The sequence below is a fragment of the Centruroides vittatus genome, unplaced genomic scaffold, assembly GCF_030686945.1.
Source record: "Centruroides vittatus isolate TY-2023 unplaced genomic scaffold, ASM3068694v2 contig_980, whole genome shotgun sequence".
NCBI classification, from domain to species: Eukaryota; Metazoa; Arthropoda; class Arachnida; order Scorpiones; family Buthidae; genus Centruroides; species Centruroides vittatus.
In genome coordinates, this window is record NW_027122652.1 from 1,262,807 (window position 1) to 1,287,376 (window position 24,570).

Here is a 24,570-nt window from a genome sequence, read left to right on the forward strand (position 1 = left end):
AATTTTAATTTGAATCAATAATAATTATTGTTTATAAGTTAATTTAATGTTAACATACAGTAAAGCATCAATTATCCGAATCAATTGTGGACCGGGGTCGTTCGGAAAATCGATTATGTATGAAAAAATACATTATTCATACATTAGTATATCCCATGTTGAAATTTTTCTCCGTTGCATATTGCTTTGTGTTGAATTTTCATTGACGTTAAGCCTGACGAAAATTTTTATAATAATAATCGTGGCTATTGTATCATTAAAAATTATTTCTTTATTTTGTACAAATAAAATAAATATAAAAACAAAAAAATTATACTTTAGAAGTTAATCTAGTATCAAAAATGTTTGATTCAGAACTACACCTCCCCACACAGTCCGACTGGAACGCTTTCGGTTAACCAATGTTCGGATAATCGATGCTCTACTGTATTTAGTTTGGAAATTAGATGTATGTCATCAGTTACAAATTAGATACAATTTAAAACTTGATTTATGTAAAATCTAGTTGATACCACTAATTGATACATGTTACTTAGTCCTGAAACTTAGATTTATTTTAAATGTAATTTAAATTAAACATCAGAATCAAGTTTGATTTTCTAATGAAAATAAGTGTGGCAAAGTAAATTTTAAATATTTCATAACTGGTTGATTTTAATTATTATAATATGTGTAGCTTGTAATTTATATAGAATGTAATTTTTATTTATTTTATATCATATGTCATAAAAAGCAATTAAAGCTATATTGCAAGTATTTTAAAAATAAATGATTTGAGAAAATAATTCTAGATGATGATGAATCTTTTAAAGAAATTTATCATACCTGCAGATCCAGGTGGTGTGTGAGAATGATGATTGGGAAAACCACTTGACTGAATTATTTGCTCTATTGTCTGAAATGAAAAATAATTTCTTTATTTTATAAGGTATTGAATGATATGTTGTTTAAAACATTAAAATACAACATATCAACTCAGTTTTAAATATTTATACTATGAATTAGTTATATTTCATGAAACTTCTGTTTCCTATTGAGATATATTATCAGGATTTTGCAATATTATATTAAGACCTGTGCCCAAATGATATTTCTAGCCACTGGACTGATAAACTTCACAAGAAGTATATACAGGGTGTCCAAAAATCATTTAAGTTATGATTTTTCATTATGTAATATAATATATACCTGTTCCATTTGTATTTGTGGATGCCTATCTTGATTGCTTATAGACATCATTAAATTTGATAAGACTGGAGGAATATCCATCTTGGGAGGTGGTAATTCTGACATTGAGTAGTCCATTATATTACCTGGATTATTATCCTAAAAACATAACAACAATTATTCATTTTAATTGTTAAATTTTATCATTAATTCAAATGAAAAACAAAGTAAAAATCAGTCTTACATCTTCTAAAGGAATTGTTTTAGGTTCCTGTGGATTAACAATTTCTTGCTCTGGTTCATGAGGAGAATCTGGTAACCTGCAAACATAAAATGTAATTTTTATAAATAATTTTCAACAAATTTTACTTCAATTTCATCACTAATAATTCATAAATAAAATTATTAATTTTAAAAGATAAAATGCAGTCCATAGAGCATCTAATATATAAATGTTTATGAATTTTGTATTAAAATGACATCTGGCTAATGTAAATAAAAATACGAGTATATAGTATATATGTTTAACTAATATCTGTTATAACCGTATTTTAAAAATATTAAATAAATCATATTAGTTAGAATTACTAAAATATATTAAAAAGATGTTAGAAATTTCATCCTGACTTCTTTTACTTTAAAAAGGCCTCAAGCAATTGAATACTCAACCCATTTAAAACTAAACAAATTTATCAGACTACAATAATTGTACAAAAGTCAAAAATCATTTAAATTATGATTTTTAATATAAATATAGCATTTAAATAAAATATGTATTATTAAAATAGTTCATATGAAATAATATATTATTAATGATGATAATGCTAATTACAAAAGTCAAAAAACTATTTTTTAAAATTCCTTATATTCCTCTGTTAAAAGTTCTGTTTCATGCCAAAATATTTTAATATTTTGAAAAATTCTTTACATCTTTTTTTTTTATATTTTAAATGATGAAGTGAAATTATGTTCATTGTTTCCTTATTTTTTTCCATCACAGACAAGTACACCATCTTAGTTTCTGTTTAACATGAAGGTGGTCATTCAGTTATTTGCATTAACTAGCTTCAAATAAATACACAGCATTACTAATATGATTTTGGAGGTTGCAGAATGTATTAAATTACTTTAAAAAATAAAAAATAATTATATCATTTGATTTCAAGATATTTTGTATATCTTAAAAATAATTAATTCTATCCTGGGATTCCAGGAAATAGTTCACTTTTATCCCGGAATTCCAGGACAAGCAAAAGACTGGGAAATGAGAAACACTACTTGAGAATGTTGCAAACATTCGCACTGATTCGGCATTTGGGTAATGACCTTGACTATTCACAAAAACGTCATATGAGCAGGGCCGGATTTACCAATCCAGGGGCCCTGGGCACAAATTCAGTGGGGTCCCCCTTCCTTTAAGAGTAGGCAAATTTGATGATTTAGAAAATTTACACAAAATACTGTACTTTCAATTAGATTTGAACTAGGAAGTTGTAAATTTCATTTAAAAATAAGGTTATTGTAAACATACATATATTTTATTGTGTAAAACTAATTATTTTAATTTAACCGAAAAATACCTATGTGAAATTTTTTCCCGAAATTTTCCGATGTTTCATAGGTTTTTTCCCGGGTTTGGTTTTCTCTGCCTGTTGCCCTCATGATTAGGCTACACTAGGCTGTCGTGGTAATAGAAAAAAAATTATGTTTAAACATAATTTTTTTTTAGTTTTGTGAGGGCCCTGGGCACAGGCCCCAAATGCCCTTATGTAAATCCGGCCCTGCATATGAGCTAGTCTATTTTGTGCACATACTCTACTCTCTACTAGTAGATAATTACAGTTTGTCCGTTTTTTTTAATAATGATTTTAATTTATATAAATTTCAATCTAATTTTTTTTGTATCTGTCCAATAAGACAACCCTGGATTTTGTGGCCTTTTTTTATGATTCAACTATTGTCTAATCTGCCAAGATATACAGTAATTATGGGTAAATAAACATCAAATATTGAGTTCCAGCAACATTTCAATCAGTAAATTTTGTTTATTTTTGTAATACAAAAATTAATTTGAAATGAGAAACTAAAGAAAATGATTTTTTAGATTTACTAAGTGTTCAGAATTAAAACTGAATGTAAGAAAAATTCAAATGAAATATCTAGAAAAACCAAATTACTTTTCATCATACCCTAGAATTAAGAAATGACTTAAAAAATCAACTTTGCTGATGTAGATAATTGAAAATATCTTAAACATAGTCAATTGTATTTATCTGTATTTTTTAAATTCTATTTTCATGTTAAGTGTAACCAGCAATAACTTTAAACTTCTTTTTAAGTTTTAAAACATTTTGATCTAATTCTAATGTTAATCATATTTCAGTGGTATATTATATTGATCTTTTAAATAAATTCTTGTATTTAAAGTTTTGAAATCTGCAGATCTGTATTATTAAAAAAATAATGATAAATTTAAAAATAAAATGTAGTTTTATAATATATTTAATAAACTTGAGAATAATGTGAAGAAATCAACAGATGTAACTTACATATCTCTAGAGAAATAAATATCTTGTAATGTAGATTGTTGATGGACCATTTGAATGTCTTTTTCCCTGCTGTTATATCCCCTCTCAACAGTTTGTGTAGCAGGTAAATCAATGGGTATAAGTTCTGCCCACTACAAAAAACAAAATTCAGTTATATACATAATCTCCCAGCTCTGTAAGTAATTTTAAAAATGTCTTATACAAATCACTTAATAGTAATTATAATATGTATAATAATATTATTATTTATTTTTAAATATATTTTCTAAAATTTAATTTAGTAATAATTTTACTCCTGTGATCAAAAAGGTTTAGGAACGGTTCAATAAAATGGAAGATTTCAATTTATTCATCAAAATTTATTTCGTCCCCTTCAAAATAATCCTCTCCCACTGCAAAGCACTTATGCCAACATTTTTTCCAATCCTCAAAACATGCTTCAAAGTCATTCAGGACTCCATGAATTTTCTTTTATGGCATCAATTGACTTTACTTTACTTACTTTACTTAATGAAGGTAGAGGGCTGTCTGACCTTTATGTCAGACTTTTGCCCTAAAGAAATGGAAGGGAGAAGTTAGGTGGAAGAGGAAGTAAGGAAAGTGTGAAGAATAAGAGCAACTGTGGGGCCCCACGGGACCCCATGGGCATTTGTATCGCTTAAGACAAGGGTCGGAAAGTGCAGCTCTTTGCATAGACGTTTACAGCTCTTCGGACATAAACTCCAATTTCACCTCATCTCAAGCAGCCTTATAACTCCAGTTTATGAGAGAGCCGCTGAACAAACTTTGACTCGTACGGCATACTCTCTACCACTCTTTAGCCCGTCCGCACATGACGACACTCGCGTTGATCAATATGAATCGCATGCGAGTGGTAGCATTTGAAGCATATCTATATATATAACCCATTGAATGCGCGTCTGTCCGATGCCTGTCCATGTAACATTATGCCAAAAAGGCCACTAGAGGTGCCCCTGTTGTGTGTCATATTTCACACATTTAAATTAACATTATAAATTATTATTTATATTAACAGTATAAATTATTATTATTCATTTGGTCAATAGCCGATAACAATATAAATAATTCAGTATATTTGTAATAGGAATTTATTATTGTCACGGAATGCCTGTAACGCTCACTAGGGGGCATCTTTCAACACAGTTGATTGGTGATCGGTCAAGCATTTAAGCCTCGATGCGGCTTTCTGGTACCTTTGTTATCCTGTTTCCATGTCAATTTGGCTCTTCTCACATGACAAACTGCCAACCCTTGGCTTAAGATAATCATTAGAAAAACAGTATACAGTGATGGAAAGCTTTTCCAATAAAATGTACAGTAATAATTAGGAAGACTTTCCCGATAACGAAATTGTAATGATTGCTTTCCATTGCTGGCCATTTGGCCTAAAATTACGGAGGTAAACACACATTCCGGTACTTTCGGATATAGATGAGAATTGGAACCACTTGTTCCTTACAGAGAAGAGAGTTCTAAGGGTAGCCCGAATATCATAAACATGAGTAGAATTACAAAAAGAAGGTATACAATATGTACATGCTGGTCGATGAACTTCACAGAAGTAACATGTAGCTTACATGCAGGGAGGAAAGAGAAAAAAGAAAAAAAACCAGCAGAATTCCACAACAAATGGCCAATGCCAGGAGTCCTATTGCTCAGGAGAGTTCAAAGTAGGTATGAGCGCCTTGGTCTCAGTTATGAATCGGGTCAAGGCCCTAAAGATTCTTTTGTTGTTAAGAAGCTGGTGCTTCCCGGGTGGCCAGTTTAGTCCTTCGTACAGGCAAGTTCCCTGGAGAGTGTCTCTTAAGTCCTGGTATTTAGTGCATGCAATTGACTCAAAACAGTTGCCATAAAGTGGAAATTTTAGTCTAGGAAACAGGAAAATGTTACATGGTATCATATCAGGAGAATATGAAGTCTGGGGAACTGTATTTGTTGAAATTTTGGCCTAAAATTGATGAGCAAGAGCTTTGTGAGCAAGTGCATTATCATGTGCAAAATTTATGAGTTTTCTCATCACAAATAGGATTTTCTAGAAATTTCTTTACACAGATGATTCAAAATGCTCAAATAATATTCTTTGTTGAGAGTTTGGCCAGTTGAAAGGAATTTGTGATTCACATAATCATCAAAATCAAAGAAAACAGTCAATATGACTTTGATTTTTGACTGACTTTGAACATGGTCTTTTCAGTCTTGCTTCATTTTGAGTGCCATTCATTTGATTGTTGAATTGTTTTGGTGTCAAAAGCATAGATCCATGTTTCATCACCCATGATGCATTTAAGAACATGGCCTCTTGAACATGTTTTTGGAAAAAATTCAACATTCTCAGTGTGACTTGAGAAGTGATGCAGTCTTTTAAAATTGCTTGACAAGATTCCAAATGATAATGGAAAAAGTTCAATAATATCTCTAATTGTTAAATTATGATCAATAAGCACCAAATTGCTGACTTGAACAATGTGTTATTCATCAGTTTCAGTGGACAGTTTATCAGAGCTAGGTTCATATTCGAGATGTTCAAGGAAGGGAGAGAATATCTTGTACCACTTGAAAACTCTGTTTTTGATAGACTATCACAACCAAAGGCTTTTTGCAACATTTCCAATATTTCTGTAGCAGAAATTCTGTTGTGAAAATAAAATTTAATGCTCTTTGCTCAATTACATTCGACCTTTTGAAAAATCACTGGCACAAAAATTCTGTATATAAAAAAACGAGCATTTTTTTTGCAAACAAAATGAACCATTCCTGATACTTTTTGATCACAGTAGTAACAGTAGTATATATGTTTATACATATGAATCTCTGTAAAATAAAAAGTTCATTTTGCAAAACATAATTTTACAATTAGTTATTAAATTAACTATGAAGTACTGTCATATTTAAATTATTTATTCAATTATATGATTTACGAGATTAAAAATTATATGATTTACAAGTTAAAAAGGTTATATTTTAAAAAGGCAAAGTTTAAAAAACTTCTCAAAATAACAAGATAAATATTCTTCTCTATCATTACTGATTTTGAGGTAATGTTAAATTAATAAAGTTGATTCCTTTTTGAAAGTTGTAGTCAATGTAAATATATTCAGTTTTAAAAAATTCTCCTCGAAAATAGTATAGTGTAGTATAGTAGATAATCCTCTAATCATATACAGTAAAACCTCACTTAACAAGCATAATTCGTTTAAAGTCACATTACAAGTAAGGTTCTCAAAGATCAAAATGTGTTTCACATCTCATCCTATATGCGAGATTGTCTTATACGTGAATAAATATGGTATTTTACGTATAATGTTTATTCAAAGAAAAGTATACAATATACATTGTTAAGGAGCGTGAATCATCATTCTGTGCTAGAAGAAAAGTTGATGAACCAACCTGGAATGCAAATTCAATTTGCAGAAAACAAAAAAAAATTCACAGATAATAGCATGATGGAGCATGCGCACAATCCAGGAATTCCCTCTCCTTGTCACTCGTTATGCAAAACTCGTTTTGCTTGTTAAGCGAGTCATTTTTAAAAATTTGATTTGCTCATTACGTGAGATGCTTGTTAAGCGAGGTTCCACTGTAATCAAAACCTGTTATCTATAATAGCCAGTATACAGAGGTGTGCAAAAAAATTGCATCACATGCTGCATTCAGTAATCAGTACTGAAAACAGCATCTAAGCTGCATAATAACACTGTAAACTGTTGTAAATAATTAAGAAAAAGAATTTTAAAAATTTCAACACTTCTTATCCTTAAACAGAACATATTTATTTAATGAATTAATTAAACTGAAATAAAACAGCTTTCAACACAACTTGTGAAAAGCAAAAGATAAGTTCATTGCTGTACCTATCACGAATAAAACGAGACATTAACAGTGAACATAAACCAAAAGTAATCACTCCACGATGCTTTTATACCACCGAAAGGATAATGCAATCATTCATAATGTTGCTGATGGCATAAAACACAATTTTACCAATAGCTAATGCAAACTTTTGTACACCTCTGTAGATGTCTTTTTGAATCCAATTTTTATTTGTTGTAATTGAAATAATATATGCTTATATAATTGTCTTATTTTTTCCAAGACAAAACTTCTATCAATTAATAAATTTTATCCTAATTTAAAAATTATTTTAAAATTTATAAATAAATACATTTTACGAATCCCATCTAAATATTTTAAGTATTAAAGAAATGTTAATACTTTCATTATTGCTATAAAAATATAAATTATTTTAACTCATAGTTAAGCATTTCATATTCATAAATCTAAAAGTTAAATAATTTGAAAACAAGTTACTAAACAAATATCTTATGCGTTATATATTGAATGAAAAGTATTGATGCTTTTTATGGTTTTCAATATCTGCAATAAAAAACTAATGAATTTTAATTCATTTTACAAGAGTTTAAATGTGACACTGAATATTTTAGAAGCTAAGCTGTAATTAATAAGATAACAGCTGAATAATAAAACTGCTACTTCATTCACAATTTATTAAAAAAAATTAATTAATAACTTATAAAAATTATAAATGTTTCATAATTACAGGAATTGCTTCTTGCATTTTATCTCCCATAAGTCTTCTTGCTGTTTCGAATGCTTTCCTCTCTCGTTTTATTTCCAGAGATTTGAGATCACCAAAATTATGTACATGATTAACGTTAACTACAATTAAAAATCATTATTATTACACTTTGAATATCGTTTAACGAATATCGTTATGATATTTATAAAAACCAAATTTTACCTCTCTCAGTTTCATCCATCTCAAAGTGAAAAACTTGTTTAAGTTCACTTTCTTCTGCCCACCTAACAGATTTTTTCTTTTCGCGTCTTTTTCCGTGAATAAGAATTGAACATAACTGACCATTTTCTGATTTTTTTCTTGGTTTAATATCTTCTTTCTCTGAGTCAATATCTATTGATTAAATTAATTATGTTGAATAAACAGTTTTATAAAACAATAATGAGAATTACATAATTTTAAATAAAGCTAAATACCTTTAGCATTCAATGCTGGTTCATCGCTTTTTTCTTCATCATCATCTTCATGATTTGTTTCCTCCTTTTTAGGCTCTTCTTTATCTTTATCTTCCTCTTCTTTTTCTTCTGTTGTCTCACTAGACATTTCTAAAGTGTCTTTATAAAACTAGTAAAAATAATTAAATTATTATGTTAGGAACACAGTTATTTTATTACTAGATTTTTTATTATTGAATATTTATATTTTATTTTATTGTAGTTTTGATATATCAATATTTAACTATTAATAAATGGTTATAATTTCTAATACTTCAAAACTGTTATACTAAAATTTATCATCTTAAATAAACATGTAGATAATGATAATAAATATCTTTAGCACATAGTAATTTATAAATTAAGTAAAGACATGTTTGTATATCAGAAAACTTTCTATCAATCTTCAAGTAAAAATTCACATGCTTTAAGTAATTAACTTGTGTTTCATATTTACACACATTTTACATTCGCTGAAGGTTTGAAAAAAAAAAAATCATCAATAATATTCATTGATACCACAGCAAAAATTTTTTTATTTTTACATCTCATTTAAAAATTTTATAATATTCTTTTGTACTGAAATATAGTTGTAATGAATTGTAGCAATTATACTATCAATCAATTTTGTTTGACTTCTATGATTTATATAATGTATTAAGATAAAAATTACTGCATTCTATTGCATAGGATATTTGAAATATACAGACTTAAACACCAACCAAAACGCGATGCATAGCAAATAGACACCCACAACTGCCGTGGGCTATAATTTGAAAATATCAATTATTTATGGCAGTTGTGGGTGTCTCTATTTGAAATATTTTTTATTTCTTAATTATTATTATATTTGAGTTAAAATACTTGCATTAAGTAATAATTATTGATAAATGTGAAAAGAAATTTAAAAAATTATAGGTGAAACAAACTTTTGAAATTCTTTTATAACAATTTCCTGTATATACACACTGGAATTCTTTTTAATGCTATACTAGTCAAAAAAACTATATCACTGTAAGTTCATTCACTTAAATCTAATAATAACAAATGATTATTTTAAATTCTAAACAAGAATATTAATAACTAAAATTATCAAATAATTGTTTATATAAAATTATTTTGAATTAAATTATTATAAATAATAATACCTGAAGCTTAGGCGGTGTATTTACAGGTGAAGGTGGTGTTGTAGGAGTGGGAGGTTTCCCTGATGAATTTTTCTTTTTCCTACGAATAGGCTGTGTTGGAGCAGATACTAATGCATCCACAAAACTTGCACTTTCTTGAAGAATATGAATAGCTGCAGGAAAAAATACTTAAAATCACATTTCTTCTTAATAAATTATAAAATATTATTAATATATGTAATTATAATCATTAACAAGATATATTTTGTTTTACTTGTACTTTAAAAAAAAATCTTCATAATAAAAGTGTATTTAGATAAAATGTGTCTTTAAGTTGTTGTTATAGTTAATTAAATGAACAGAAATATATTTTTTATATTTTAAATAAATTATAACTAAATTATTAACTTCTTTGAGATTAACTTAATTTTAAAATTAGTTAAAATTTCATTATATATTTTTTCATAATTGTCTGTTCATTGGTCTTTTGCTTATAATAATGAATATAATAATTATTATAGACGAGCAAAACATACACAGTATAGATATAGCAGTTCCAAATCCCACAGAAAACAAAATACATGCACAGAAAAATATTAGTAAATACTCAGAACTTTCTCACTAAATCAGCATTCGCAAAGAATGGATAAGGTACTGTACTTACTGTGCCCATTGTTCTTTCTTGCATAAATACAGTACCATATACACTATACAAAGTCCAGAAACATCAGAGCTTTACAACAGCACACACATCACATTACATAAAGCAGCCAAACATGACACATATTGCATGCACAGGAAATTCTTAAATACAAATAGATAAACAAACAGCATGTAACTATAGTAATTGTTTTTCTGTAGCTATACCTTAACCTTAGTGTGGTATGGCACTGGTATTAACCAAGCAGGTAACAATCCATAAACATCTGTGTACATCAGTATAACAATAATAATAATAATAGTGCGGCAAAGAAAAAACCAATAATCATATTATTCTAATTTTCAGACAAAATTTAATTAAATAAAATAGATTAATTTCCATTCAAAAGGACAAAATTTTATTGCAAAGTTTCTGATCAAGAAAAATTCCATAAAACTTCTTTATGTTCCTTCAGAGTTCAATATCAAATATATCTATTTTTGTCTTTTTATGTTATAACTTAACACACAATAAAATAAAAACAAAACTATTAGACTTACGCTTAGGTTTTGGTGGAATCAATTTTATGAGACCAACATTTGCATGACTATTTTCAGGAGTAATTAAACTAGCTGGTTTTATTTTCTTCCCACCATAAGGAAGATCTTTAGGTGTATTCATTTTTTTTACAGCATTTTTGGCTGCAGCAACTGCCTCACTTCTATTAATTGTAGGAATCTTTTTAGTAACATCTTTTGGCAATGGTGTATTCTCTTCCAAACCTAGAATTAAAATTATATTAATCAAAATTATAATTTATTTATAATAAATAATTATTTTATCTTTGATTTCAATCTTTTAAGCAGACAAAAATATAATATATATATCAGTTTTAATAATTAAAGTTAAAATATCTGCATGTTAAGCATATACTTCAACTTCATATTTAAACATGGCAAAGTCTTGTTCATTTTGAAGATAAGAAATATGATTAATTCTATATACAGTAGAGCATCGATTATTCGACTTAATTGGGGACTGGGGTTGGTCGGATAACTGAAAAGTATGAAAAAATACATTATTAGTATAGTGTATTAGGCCTGGTTTAAATACTAGCCTCCCTTTCATAGTCGAGCCAGTGCTGCCAGCTAAAACATGCAAAAATTTAACAAAAATAATATTAAAGTAGCCAAGATATAACCAAATATTGTAGCGCACATCACTAGCGGACATTTGAATTTGCCGACCGGTTAATCGGGGGTCGGATAATCGATGCTCTACTGTATTACCATCAATTATAATTCTTAATTCCCTTAAGAAGCTTATTAAATGTTGTTTTTTATAATTAAAGAATATACTGTATTTACAGAGAATAACTTTATTAATGCTAAATGATAAAGCTTATTTATATTAAAGTTTCTTCCACTTGTAAGAAATTGCATGACTACAAAGATGAATTTCACAATGTATTTAACACCGAATTTTTTCCCGATCTACTGTAATTCAAATATTTTTGTAATATAATATAATGCAAAGGTCTTGTAGCACATATGAGCCATTCACGAGCCAAATCGATTAACTCTATTTGTAAATCCTTAATATAATCGTTATTATTTTTACAATTTTTGCATGACTAATCTTATATATCATTACATTAAAGCTTTAGTATAACAGTGCATAAAAATACATTCTACAATGTCCATTTAAATTTAAAATTTAAAAGAAATTTTTAAAAGTAATTTATATTATCAATTTTTATATTTTTTGTTTTGCGAAGTTAATCGATTTGGCAAATGAGTGGCTCATACGTAAGTCAAAACTAGTGAGAAAAGTGAGTTTTTGGGCAGAAATAGTGAGTAAAATGCAACCAAAAAGTACGAAACCTTTCAGTAAAAAAAACAGACATGAACTGGTATAAGCAACTGCAATAGATTAATAATTTTTTATTTTTACTGTAATTTCGTCTAGTTATCTGTATTATTTGTATACTTGTTTTTACTAGTGATGAGACCATACCAAAATTTCTCCTGATTTTGATTCTGCTGAAAACCTTCAGTTCTTTTAAATACATTCTAAAGTTTATTATAGTTTAGCATAATTAATGATTTACATTATGAGCATGGTATTCATTAATTAATAAGCACCAAGCTTAAGAGTGAAAAACAATTGTAAAATCCAGAATCACTCTTTCGAAAGAAATTTGAAAAATCTCCATTTATACGTTGATACGCATGCTTTTATTTTGTACTATAAAATAAATTTGTAATATTATTTCAGATAAATTTAATATTGCAACACTACCCATAAAGAAATTACAGTTAATTCCCTTTTATTCAAAGAACTATCCCATCTTATAATCTATGGTCACCATCTTTGGAAACTGCTATGTTGGTCGACACGATGACCAAAAGAAGGGGAAAAGTAAATGAGAAGACGCACTTCTTTTTCATGCTTTTTGCAATCGACATATCTTGTAAATGTTTTAATTTCATCCTATTTAACACTAAATGACGTTCGACAAATGATGCAACAAGCCTAACAAATATCATCATCATTAGTTAACCAATTTTTGAAATCATTCACTTAAACCACGAATATCCAGAAATCATCTTAAAAAATCAAATTTTAAAATTAAAATGGCAGTAAAATTAGCGCAAACAATTATTTTTACTCGGAGTTGCGTGAATTGCATTTGAAAATTCAACACATTACATCATCATCTGTGAATCAAAACAAAAACTTTCATAATTATAATGAGATAGTAGTTTTATCATTATAAGTAAACTTACTGATTATTAAAAATAATTTTATATTTCAGTTGAAAAAATATTATTTAATTTTGTTTATATTTTAAACTGTTTTGCCAACTGCTGGCCTGCATTTGAAACTACGTACCTTGAATGTTAATTCGCTTATAATTAAAATTTAAAAAATTTTTTAAAACAGGTATATTTATAAAACAAAAAATTAACGAAATTACTAAAAAAACTTAAAATAACTGTAAATTTGATTATCTTTTGTACGAAACAACACTAAAACAATTTCTATAGTTATGTTGCAACAGAAAAAAAGAATTGAATTAAATAAAAATTATAATTGAGGGTTCAAAAATGCAAGAAAAATTAAATATAAAATATTAAAATTAATTATAAAAACTAAAACAAAATTAATATTAAATAAAGTAAACTAAAAATAATAATTAAACTCTGGCCTTTACACTAAAACCAAAACTAAATTAACATTAACATAAACATTATTAAAAATAAAATCAAAATTAATTAAAATGAAATCAATTGAAAATTAAAACAATGTTTTTAAAAACATTTAAAAGTTGTTTTGAAATTTTCAAATTGTAGATCAAATTAATTTTTAAATTTACGTTATTTGTGTGCAGCAGTGATGGAAATTTTGCTTTCTATATATACACAGATTGCTGGTCAAGTTTTTATGAAATAAATATTTTAAAAATTGTTTGTTGAGGAAATGAAAGAACATTTTCAGCTCTGTTCAGAGCCATCATAAGTTTCAAAACCTACAAAATTTTTCAAAGTTCATTAAGGAAAAATGGCTCAAATGGAGCTGAAAATGTTTCCTTCAATGAATTTGGATTCCTTAAGAAGCAGTTTTTAAAGTATTTTATTTGATGATAATGGTGCCAAATTTGTATATTAAAAATTTCTTTGTGATTACTTTCTTTAATTTTATCAGCACATTCACTACTTTATGATACAGGAAAAAATATATCTCGTGAAATAAATGTTTTGGTTCAGATATCAAATAATAATATCATAACATAAGAACTGTTTTAAAAATTTGTAACAATACTTAAGTACAAAATAGTATTTATATGTGGAATACTGTTGTTGATGAAATAACCAGAAACAAAGTTATACATATAAAATATTATTATTCTTCAAATAAAGGAAAGTAAGAACAGAAACAATAGAAATTGATCGACTGAAATATTAATTATTATTCAAATAATGAATTAAAAATATTTTTAAATTTATAATTCCTAAAACCAATAATTTTTTCATAGATAATTTAATTTAATGTGAAGTAAATTAGTTCTGTTGTTTTAAATTACAATATGAAAAGTAAATTTACAATAAAAATTACTTTGTTTTTAATTTAAAAACTTTTATTACTTATTGGTGATATTTAATGTTTTTAAGATATGTAAATAATAAAAATCATTTGCTATATCATTAAGATGTATTTACTTTTAGATATCAATTATGAATATCAGATCTCTTATAAACTAAAATTTCAGAAATGAAATAAAAATTTAAAAAATTAAGGGCATTTTAAGTTTTTATTCTTGAAATAATCTTAATTCAGGAGGTTCACAGTAACTATGAGATCTATACTTCTGAGTCAGTATTTTTGCAATTCAACTCATATATAAATAAGCAATTTGTATTTGTCATTTAAATGTTTTTATATTCATTTCTATATTCAAATTACTTCATTGAAACTTAACTTTATCAATTAAATTAATATTAGTAAAAAGAAAAAACACATTAGAAATTAAATTTACCGACCTGTGGATCGAAATTTTGCTTGATATGTCTTCACGGTCTTTGGCCTATCAAGTTTAGGTTTTTTAATTAAAGGTTCTTCATCCAGAGGCATTTTAATAACAACATCCTCATACTTATTCATTAGGTTATCATCTGAATTTTCTCTTTTTAACTTTTCACCTTTTATATATTTATCTTTGTTTTCTTTTACCTTCTCTTTAATATCTTTCTCTTCTTTATCCTTTTTCTTCTTCTTTTTCATTTTATCTTATGGGAAAAGTTAAATATTAATGAATATCTTTTATTTATACTACAAATATTAAAAATATCTATATATGATAAAAGACAAATTTCATTTCCTTTAAAAGTAATTAATATAATTTTATAATCTTGTTAAATATAGCAAAAAGTTAATATAATGAAACTATACAGTTTATACTATTATGCAAACATAACTACTGGTATAGGAAGTCCTCACTTGATATTTTGTTATAATGCCCTTCAAAAAGCATACAGTGCCTTTGTATCACTTTATAACTGGGGTTGTTGAATTTTCTTTATAAACAGTAAAATTGATTCAATGAGGTAGAATGTAAATGCTGGAGATTGCAAACACAATTTAATTAGAATATTGTTAACTGAACTGTTTATATTACTTAGCATATGATGAAACTGATATTAAACATTGTTTAACACTTAACATCAGAATTTTCAAGAACATATTGATGCGGTTGAATGAGAACTTGCTATACCTTACACAAATATTGTATGTATGTATGTATGTATGTATGTATGTATGTATGTATGTGTGTGTCTGATCAGTGTAGTATTCAATAATCATTATAGTTGTATAGTTGTTTGGTGGTCTAAACTTAATAATACATGTCCTGTAAACACTCACGTACAGTTGAGTGCCATAGATGAATGTTTACAGGATGCAGACACTGAATGCGTCCCCAATCGACGATATATAACTGACAATGGTTATCTCATGTTTAAATATATCTGGGAGAGGAGATCAGACCGGAGGATAGGGCAGCATAACTGGCAATGCATCCCCATGATAAGTGGCAGTTGTGGGTTCAAGTCTCACTCCAGGCCAATTTTCTTCATTCAGAATTTTCTAAATTATTTAATTTAATTATAATTATTAATTCTAATAAGAGATGGTACCTAATGCCTCCCTCCAGTGACAAATTATTTAGTAATTAATTTAAAATGATCACAATATAATAGCCCAATATAATCCAGTAGTAGTTGGCTTATTACGTATGTACTGTACATCGGGTTTGTAGATGTTGGTTTATGTAATTATTAAATCATTTAATTTAAATGATTTTCGGCAGTACATTGGATAACTAATTAGCTAGTAACTTTATTGTTATAAATCTTGTTATATTAATTAAACCTGTTTCTTTTTAGAAAGATGAATGATGCAGTACATACTGGATGCCAAATGTAAAAATAATATCCAGCAATAAAACTTTTTAATGAGATCTAGCAATAAAAATTTTTAACATAACATTGTTGCTGTCATTCTTTTTGTATTTAATGTAATTATCAACACATTTAATTTGTAATTTGTAATAATGATATTCATTAAAATGAAACACTTTTGTATAAAAATACACAATAAGTGCAAGACAGTAAAAATTTCATTGTAATTTTGTTATATTTATTATTTGTTAAAGTAAGTTTCATTATACAAGTAAATGCAATTTTTTAAAAAAGAATTTATGTGTATTAGCAGAAAATTATTATTAAATAAACTTTAAAAATATATATTTATATAATAATAATAATAAATTTTATATCTTAATTTTGAATCTATTAGTTTTGAACTGTTTTAGAAATATTACAGACTCTTTTAAATGATTTACATACCAGAATTTAAATTCTCTGATCTTTCACCTTTAATTAATGACATCCAGGCATTGACAACATCTAGAGCTAATGTTTTCACATCTGAAATAGAAATTGTATTAGACATATATCAATTGATAATAGTTCAATAAATTAAATTTTATATGTTTAATAAAACAACTAATTTTTAAATGTAAGAAATATACATTTAATACATAAATAATTCTATAGATTGCAAAACTAGAGACAAAATACTATTAAATCTTTTTGTTTGTTTATATCAATAAAATTATTACTCAGAGAAATACAGAGTGAGTTCAAATGGTAGCAATCATTGATAAACTGGATAAAGAAATGCAATGAAACTCAGAGTCTGTTGAAACAAAAAGCTATGTTAAAGGAACTCTACACTTCATTCATACAAGTTCCTGTGCATCTCAGTTTCTAAACTTAGAAGTTAGTCTACCAACAAGAAAGGGATATCTCAGCTCAGTCTTACATTTTAATAAAATATATATCATTCAATAGAGGGTAAAAATAAGAAGACCTGTATTTTTTCTTATACCTGTCAAGTCAACTGTTCACAATAAATAGGGTTCGAAAATGTTCTAATGTACAGTAATTCATATAGAAATGTGCTGGTAGTGCAGTGGTATAATGGTGGCCAAACTGAGTATATCAAGGATTCAATTCCTAACACTGCCATCAATGCTCTTTGTTGTTCTGTCCCATACTCACTACTTCTAAATACATTATTGCAGTCACATATTTGATTAGTGTCTTTACACATGTTTCAATTTTCTGACTTTGTTCTGATTGGTTCTAGTTTCATTTATATTTATTTCTTTTGTTTTTGATTTGTGAACAGTGATGGTGTTCCAGTAGTGTCTGTGAAAACATAGTTTGATATACTTATTTTAAATTTACAAGAGCTGTATTTTTATATTTACTAAATTAGAACATTTTAGAATCCTATTTCTTGACTAAGGCTGACATGACTGATAAAAGAAAAAATACAGATTTTCTTATTTTTCTCTCTATCAAATTATATATTTTATTCTGATGTCAGTCTTACATTTTAATAAAATATATAATTTTATTATATAAAACTGGCATCAGAAAACTCTCCCTTGTAAGAAGCAGTGGGAAACTTTTAAACATGCCGAAAACCAGTTGGATGGATTTTCTTTAGAGAAACTAATATTTTCTGAGCAAAAATCTAGATATTCAAAATACAATATCCAAGTCTCTTCACTCGCAAAATCTGGAGTACTTTTTGCGAAAAACTAAATATGCTCCTCTCATATCTGTTAATGTTGATTGTTTTTGCAGTTCAAAGATTTTCTTTACTCATGCCATTTGCAACTGACCATGGAAAAGGTAAAACAACTAGGTACTTGCAAATACTTTTTTGTTTGTAAACTATGAAAGTGATGAATTAGATTCCAAAAGTGACTAATTTATTCAAGTTTTCTATCATTTTCTTAAGTTTTGTATCTAATTTCATGCACAATAAAATGATAGTTTTATATGTTTTTAGGAGCACTTTTTAACTCTTTTTTTTTTAAAGAAAATTTGCATCTCAACATACCTAAGCTTAATTATTACAGATGTGAGATAGTTCTATAATTACTATTACATGGATTACATGAAACTGATCACATGTAAATTAGAAAAAAACTGTTTCTTTAATATTATATGCTCATTCCTGCAACTTTTTGAATACCTTGTATATTGTTGAAATTAAAATTTAAAAATATAGTTCTTGAGTCTTTTAACAGTAATATATAATTAGGATGAATTAATACGATTTGTTATAATCTGAAAAACATACTAAAACTTTTTCGAAAATATGTGAAAAACAAATAAATATATTTATTTATTTTTTTTAATGTAAAATGATATAATCACCTTGATCTTCACTTTTTGTTAGTGTTTTAATTATCTTGGCAGTGTTATTTTGTTTCAACCGATCTACAGTCATAGGTAAAATCTGGCAAAGTCTCAACAGTTCCAATAAAAACACATGATTTTCAATGGTGCGAGCATCCTGTAGCCACTTGTTAATGGTATCCCAGCCACTCTCATTCAGAAATCTATAAATGTAATGCAAAAGTATTGACAATAAATTTGGAATGTGTTACAAATTAAGTAAATATATCACAATTACTTACGTAGTCAACACATCGGGTTGAGTGGCTCTCAAAACATTACAATAAACACACCGACTGACCAATTTTCTGGAAAACTTCTTCATCAAACTGTAAATACAAAAGAAGGCAATTTTACATAACTATAAACAATGAAAATAAAATTGAAAAGGTAATCACTCTGCAAATGAAATTATGTGCATTTAATCTGTAAAAAAAAAAAACAACTAAAAACTGAATTTAGTAAAAATTATTTTAAAATTCCTGAAAAAAGTTTTTTTATATCTGAATAAAATATTTTATTTATTTAACAACGTTTTGCTATTTATTTAATAATTATTGTTATTAAACTGTAAATTTAACCTAAAAGAGAAAAGAAAAACAATTTATTTGTAAAATTTATCTTAAGCATTCACACCTAAATAGAGAAAAATGTAAAAATTAATTAAAAAATTTAATAAAAAAACTAATATTCAGCTTCATTTTAATCACTGCAAAAAATTTATATTCTAAAAGAGAAAGGAAAAACGTTTTTAATTCGTTTATTTATACGTATTTTAATTTATTGTACGAAGGCAAATAAATTCAGTTTATAAATACGGATGTTTTAAATTCTCCGCCAGAACGAAAGAAACATGAGTTATTTATAGATTTTCTGCACTTTGGTAGAGTATATATTATACTCAATGCATATAGAAATAGATACTATCCTGCTTATAGCACGCGGAACCAACGGCATTGTCACACAATGCTTACGACTGAAGAGAGTTCATTGTATGGAAATGACGTAACACACTGGCCGCGAACCGGAAAGCTTACTCTGTCTACATCCTAGTCAAGGTTAAACCACAAACCGATCGGTTCAGGCGCAAGAGCGAGAATTAGCAGCTTATAGTTTATACACTGCTTCCGATAAACCTGATTAAAATTTATTATTATTATTATTAATAACTGTCTATTAAGATTTATGTTTCGTTAATGTCGCGTCGTGTGTTAAATTTAATAACAAAACAAAACATCCATTAAAAAAATAAATATATTTCTCTTTCTGAAATTATACATACATTTACTGTATAAATATATACACACACACAATATTCAGCTTTACATTTAATCGGTAAACACACGACATCATCTAACATATATATCGTATATTATATAAATTTTCACGCGATACAAATAGAGAATAAAGGCTATACATTAGATCGGGGGCAGTCTTGCTACAATTGGAAACGATGATAACACGAAAAGTAAAAGTTCAACTTGTTTTTACACGCATTTATTATAATTTACGAATACGGCGTTTCGTATTACTACGTAACGTTAAAAAAAAAATAATGGCTATAACGCAATCCTATTTTGTGTCAAATTCCATTCGAATCGATTATTAGACGCAACTGTGTGCAGTACAATCGGTTAATGCTACTGAACGCGCTGCAGTTCACAGCAGGGAGATCACGTGACTACTACATCGGGTAGTTTATAAAGCTCCCCGGTAACCGATTAACGGGCGATTCTGTGCATAAAAAATAATAATTTCGATCTCCTATTGAGAATTAAAAAGGGAACTGTATAACGTGTGCGTTTTTTTTTTGTTTTCAATAATCGGCTAAGAATTAGATCTTATCGACGGTTGAGTTTTAAGTGCATGCGTAGATTTTCTTAATCGTCTTTATAAATCCGCGAATTAATTTGAATTGTTTCCATTTATATAAAGGTTTCACTTCCGTTAAACGATGACTTTATAACGCCCATCCGTCTCCATAGCCGCCAATACCTACGACGTCCGGTGATAAGTTCGATTGTTATAAACCTCTTCATAACAACGTAATTTCTGGAAGATTTCATTTTATTATTTGTGAAATTCTTATGTATTGTTATAAAATCTTGTATTTTAGCAGTTTTATGTATTTAATTAAATACGAGCGATCGAAGACGAAAGTTTTTTTTTTTTTTTTTTACTCTCAACACTTAATCGATTTTAGAATAATTTCTAGTAGTAAATTTTTGCGCACACTAGTTTCAATTACATTAAAAAAACGTAATCCAATATATTTTTTAAAAAATTTCGGTTCAATTTTCTTTGCATCGGGTTAAATATAGGCCAGTCGTGTATAAATAATCAAGAATTAGGTCGCGAAAACTGCACTTTCCTCGACGCAGTTAAAATCTTTTAACGTTTATTCGTTAAAATTAATTCTCGAAACGACACGATTGTAATTATTTGACTAAAAATAACGGTTAAAATATATTTGTAGTCGTTTACAGAGTAAGCTACATTCTGTTCGAAACGTGAGAATATAATTTTTTTAAAATTTTTTAAAATTCTGCGCATATTGTGTACCTATATTTATATTAAAAGGTATTGTGAATAACGTGATTTTAAAGAGAGCTAAGAAATCCGTTTCTTTTAGTTAATGTTTTATAAACAAAAAAAATATATCGTGTAAAAATCATTGTAGATCATGCGATTTATAAATGTAATAATATTATTCTTCATTTTCTATCGAATAATTAATTTATCTGAATTTTTATATAAGAAATTAAACTTATAATATTTATATTATTATTATTATTATTATTTTTATAGAAAACTTTTCTCGATTAATCTAAAGAACTAAAATATTTTGTCACCTTTAACTGAAGACGTCGAATTTTCCACGAATTATTTTAAAGACGACTTTACACACATTTAGAATTAATCGCTTCGTCGCGAAAAAAGTCGTGTAAATGCATTTTTCCACGTAAAAAAATTTTGATATAATCCATATATACACTAAGGATTTTAAAATGTAACTATAATAGCATTAGTCATTATATGTTATTTTGTCAAAATACTCAGGTATGAATTTTACATACGGATCTATAATATAAATGAAAAAAAATAAAAATAAATGTATCTAGGTTTGTTTTTACTAAACGTATATATAGCACATGCACTAATTCAATTTAATACTAGTCAGTCTTAGAGAAATTCATTCATTCAAATGATATATATTTAGAATAAATTATATGAATTATTCTGCTATTGTCAAATCTAACAGTTGAAATTTTTACATTTGAAGAGACATTCATTACACGGGTAAAAAGTTCTTTGAAACAAACTTCTAATGAATAAATAATTTTATTAAGTTTATTTCATCCCATTATTAACAAATATTAATTTAGTAGCCATCATTACAATACTAAATATTCATTTAACCAATATATATATATATATATATATATATATATATTTTTTTTATAAAACATTAAGTTAAATCATTACAAATACTAAACCTGCTCTATATACATATATCTCAACGGTTTTGACTATAAATTTAGAAAAAAAAAGCAAAAATGCATTTTAAAAATTTAGTTCGGGATTATGAATGGAAATTATATTTGACAAGAAAAAATATGGGAATAATAAAAATTTCTATTGAGCAACCTTGAAAATGTATCAATTATAAAGCATAGGTAAATGAAAAAAAAATCACTTAAAAATATTTATTTATTCATCATTCAAAGAAAATTCTTAGATTTAAATTTTAAAAATCTGTTTATTGATGATGATTCGTAACTGAATAAAATAATCATCATAAGAAAAAATCCTCCTCATAATTATAGATCAATTCACTAATCATCAATAACAGTATCTAAGTAAGAATATCGGAAGTGATGTCTGCTAATCAATTTTTCAGATTGATTATATGCATAAAAAAACATTACTTGTATTTTAAAGTTTGCAGTAATATATCTATTTTTTAGCTTCAGTTATTAATTCACTAATTTGGAATATGTAAATATTTCATTTTAATTCTACATAAGACTATTATTTTTTCATTTGTTAATTTTCATATCTGAAATAATTTAATGTTTGATAGGTAGCCCTATATACAATTTATTGTTTTTTAATTACAAGTATAAAACAAATTTTAAAAATTTGAGAAGATTGTGATCAGATAGCTCAACTTCAAACCAATCAAACAAATAATACAAAATATGTAATTCTATTTAAAAGGAAAGCGTGTTTATTTTTGTTTAAAAGCTACAAACTTACAGCTCATTATTGTTTAATAAGTTCGGTAAACAACAGCAGCAATAGATATTTAACAAATTATTGATATGATTTTACTTGAAATATTTTTGGTTACATTTGTTTTAGAATCAATTTACTTTCTTTATAAATAAATCCTCTAAGCTTGATAAAAAATTTAATATAAAATAATATTTTGGAATCTGTTATGATAAAAAAAAGTCAAATTCATATAGCTATTATAATTTACTGATGTGTAAAACGATAAAAATAAAAAACTTGCCTTCAATAAAAGCCATTACACAAAGTAGTTTGCCAATTGCAGAGATTAAATTGCCAAAAACCTTGTAATAGCTACATCTGTGATATGAAAGTTTTAATTTCTTATGGAAAAATGAAACAGGCTACTCCATCATTTCTTTGATACTATTAGCTGGCAATTTGCTATTACTAATTGCCAATAAACTACAAAAGATAATCATGAAAACTAACTATAAAATAAATATAATATTAACGTAAATTAATATATTTATTATATTTACAATATTTACAAATGTATAAAATGTTTTAATTTCATCAAAAAATAGCATTTGATCAGTCAATAATTTGTCACATGTTATTTAAAGCAGACATATTGAAAATAAATTACTATATTTAATACTCATTTATTTCATGCTGTCTAATATTTACAATACTGGCACTTTTCTTACTAGGATATATATATATATATATCCTAGTAAGAAAAGTGCCAGTAAGGTACAGATCTTTTGTCTATACATAATGGAAAACTATCATTTCTTAAATAATCCATCTTGTCACTAGTTATCAAGTAATAAATTGATTAAATTGAATTGATGTTTTCTAGAAATAGCCAAATACAATCTATCACTATAACAAGCAACTCTATATAATCATAAAGAAAAAAATCTTGTGCACTCACTATGAAGAATCATTAGAACCTATGAATATGAAAACTATATTTAATAAAAGTTGCTAAATAATTAATAGTTAAGTGTTGGAGAGGTTTTGTATGCATTAAAATTCAATACTGACATCACAAATAGCAATAAAATTTGAAATTTTATACAATTTACCTTTTTATGTATGAATTACATAATTCAAATTTTTAAATATAATTTTACATATTTCTGAATTTTTTAATCTTAAAAATATATTTTATCTTAAATTTAATAATTCATAACAAATCAAAACTTATTTTTCAATGATTTTGTATGTTTTAACGTTATTCTAAAAATAATTTAGTAACTAGATTCATAAATACAATATCCTCTAATAATTTTGTTATGTAATATAGATATAATTAGTCAAGAATATTTGTATCTTTTTTATGTAAATAAAGCTAATCAATATTCTTAACATTCCAAGATCATAATAAAATAGCAGAATAAATTGATATCAGCTTTTCTAAGCATCCTTACAAATATTTTCAATTTCAAACTACTTTGTGCAGTGAATTTTAT

General features: G+C 26.5%; 1 protein-coding gene across 4 annotated transcripts in view; it reads right to left on the reverse strand.

Annotated features, from left to right (window-relative positions):
* LOC136985887 (serine/threonine-protein phosphatase 1 regulatory subunit 10-like) overlaps positions 1-24,570 on the reverse strand; it is a 660,716-nt gene that overhangs the window by 492,023 nt on the left and 144,123 nt on the right. For all 4 annotated transcript variants that reach the window (XR_010882402.1, XM_067283268.1, XM_067283267.1 and 1 more), the window contains exons 4-16: positions 19,096-19,182; positions 18,833-19,017; positions 16,943-17,023; positions 15,080-15,325; positions 11,096-11,317; positions 9,917-10,068; positions 8,751-8,898; positions 8,497-8,667; positions 8,296-8,414; positions 3,717-3,847; positions 1,412-1,487; positions 1,189-1,326; positions 826-895 (exon numbers count right to left, since the gene is read on the reverse strand). Coding sequence is in view for 3 of the 4 variants with exons in the window: in XM_067283268.1 (XP_067139369.1) it covers positions 826-895; positions 1,189-1,326; positions 1,412-1,487; positions 3,717-3,847; positions 8,296-8,414; positions 8,497-8,667; positions 8,751-8,898; positions 9,917-10,068; positions 11,096-11,317; positions 15,080-15,325; positions 16,943-17,023; positions 18,833-19,017; positions 19,096-19,182 (1,826 nt within the window). In the remaining variant the exon portion in view is untranslated. The remainder of the gene's footprint in view (positions 1-825; positions 896-1,188; positions 1,327-1,411; positions 1,488-3,716; positions 3,848-8,295; positions 8,415-8,496; positions 8,668-8,750; positions 8,899-9,916; positions 10,069-11,095; positions 11,318-15,079; positions 15,326-16,942; positions 17,024-18,832; positions 19,018-19,095; positions 19,183-24,570) is intronic.